Below are 454 nucleotides of genomic sequence, written 5' to 3' on the forward strand. Positions count from 1 at the left end.
TGGTTCTGTTTTTAACTTAACGTCCTGCATGTAGGTGTTAGAAAACAGACAGCTGGTAGCTCTTCTTCGGCGAAGCCCCTCAAAAGATGGCAATAGTTAGGATACAACTTGGATGCTGTAGAAAGATTAGGGCCATAGGAACTTTTTATTCATGTTAGGTGCTTATTATATTATTCTGCACCCAAGGCTGAGTTATAGCTCATTTCAGCCTCAATCTATTATTTAGTGAGGCGATTGCAAACCCTAGCTTGTATCTAGTTTGTATTTAAGCATCGCGATCTTTTCTGTGAGATTGTGAGAATCGTTCAAGACATAACTCAACTGATTAAAATCTACGTCTGTATGTATCTTTGTTGTTTTATGCTTATGACATATGTAGCCACCAAGTAAGAAAGTGAGAATCATTGAAGACACTAAGTCACATCTGATTAAAACTTACATCTGTATTTATCCC

At 37.2% G+C, this 454-nt stretch overlaps 1 protein-coding gene across 1 annotated transcript in view; it reads left to right on the forward strand.

The window, feature by feature from the left end:
• The window catches only part of LOC107479902 (kinesin-like protein KIN-14J), a 5,941-nt gene extending 5,559 nt beyond the window's left edge, over positions 1 to 382 (forward strand). Inside the window, exon 19 of the mRNA XM_052258390.1 lies at positions 35 to 382. Coding sequence (XP_052114350.1) covers positions 35 to 96 — 62 coding nt within the window. The 3' untranslated portion in view covers positions 97 to 382. The remainder of the gene's footprint in view (positions 1 to 34) is intronic.
• The last annotated feature ends 72 nt before the right edge of the window (positions 383 to 454 follow it).

The sequence above is a fragment of the Arachis duranensis genome, chromosome 3 (genome assembly GCF_000817695.3).
Source record: "Arachis duranensis cultivar V14167 chromosome 3, aradu.V14167.gnm2.J7QH, whole genome shotgun sequence".
NCBI classification, from domain to species: domain Eukaryota; kingdom Viridiplantae; phylum Streptophyta; class Magnoliopsida; order Fabales; family Fabaceae; genus Arachis; species Arachis duranensis.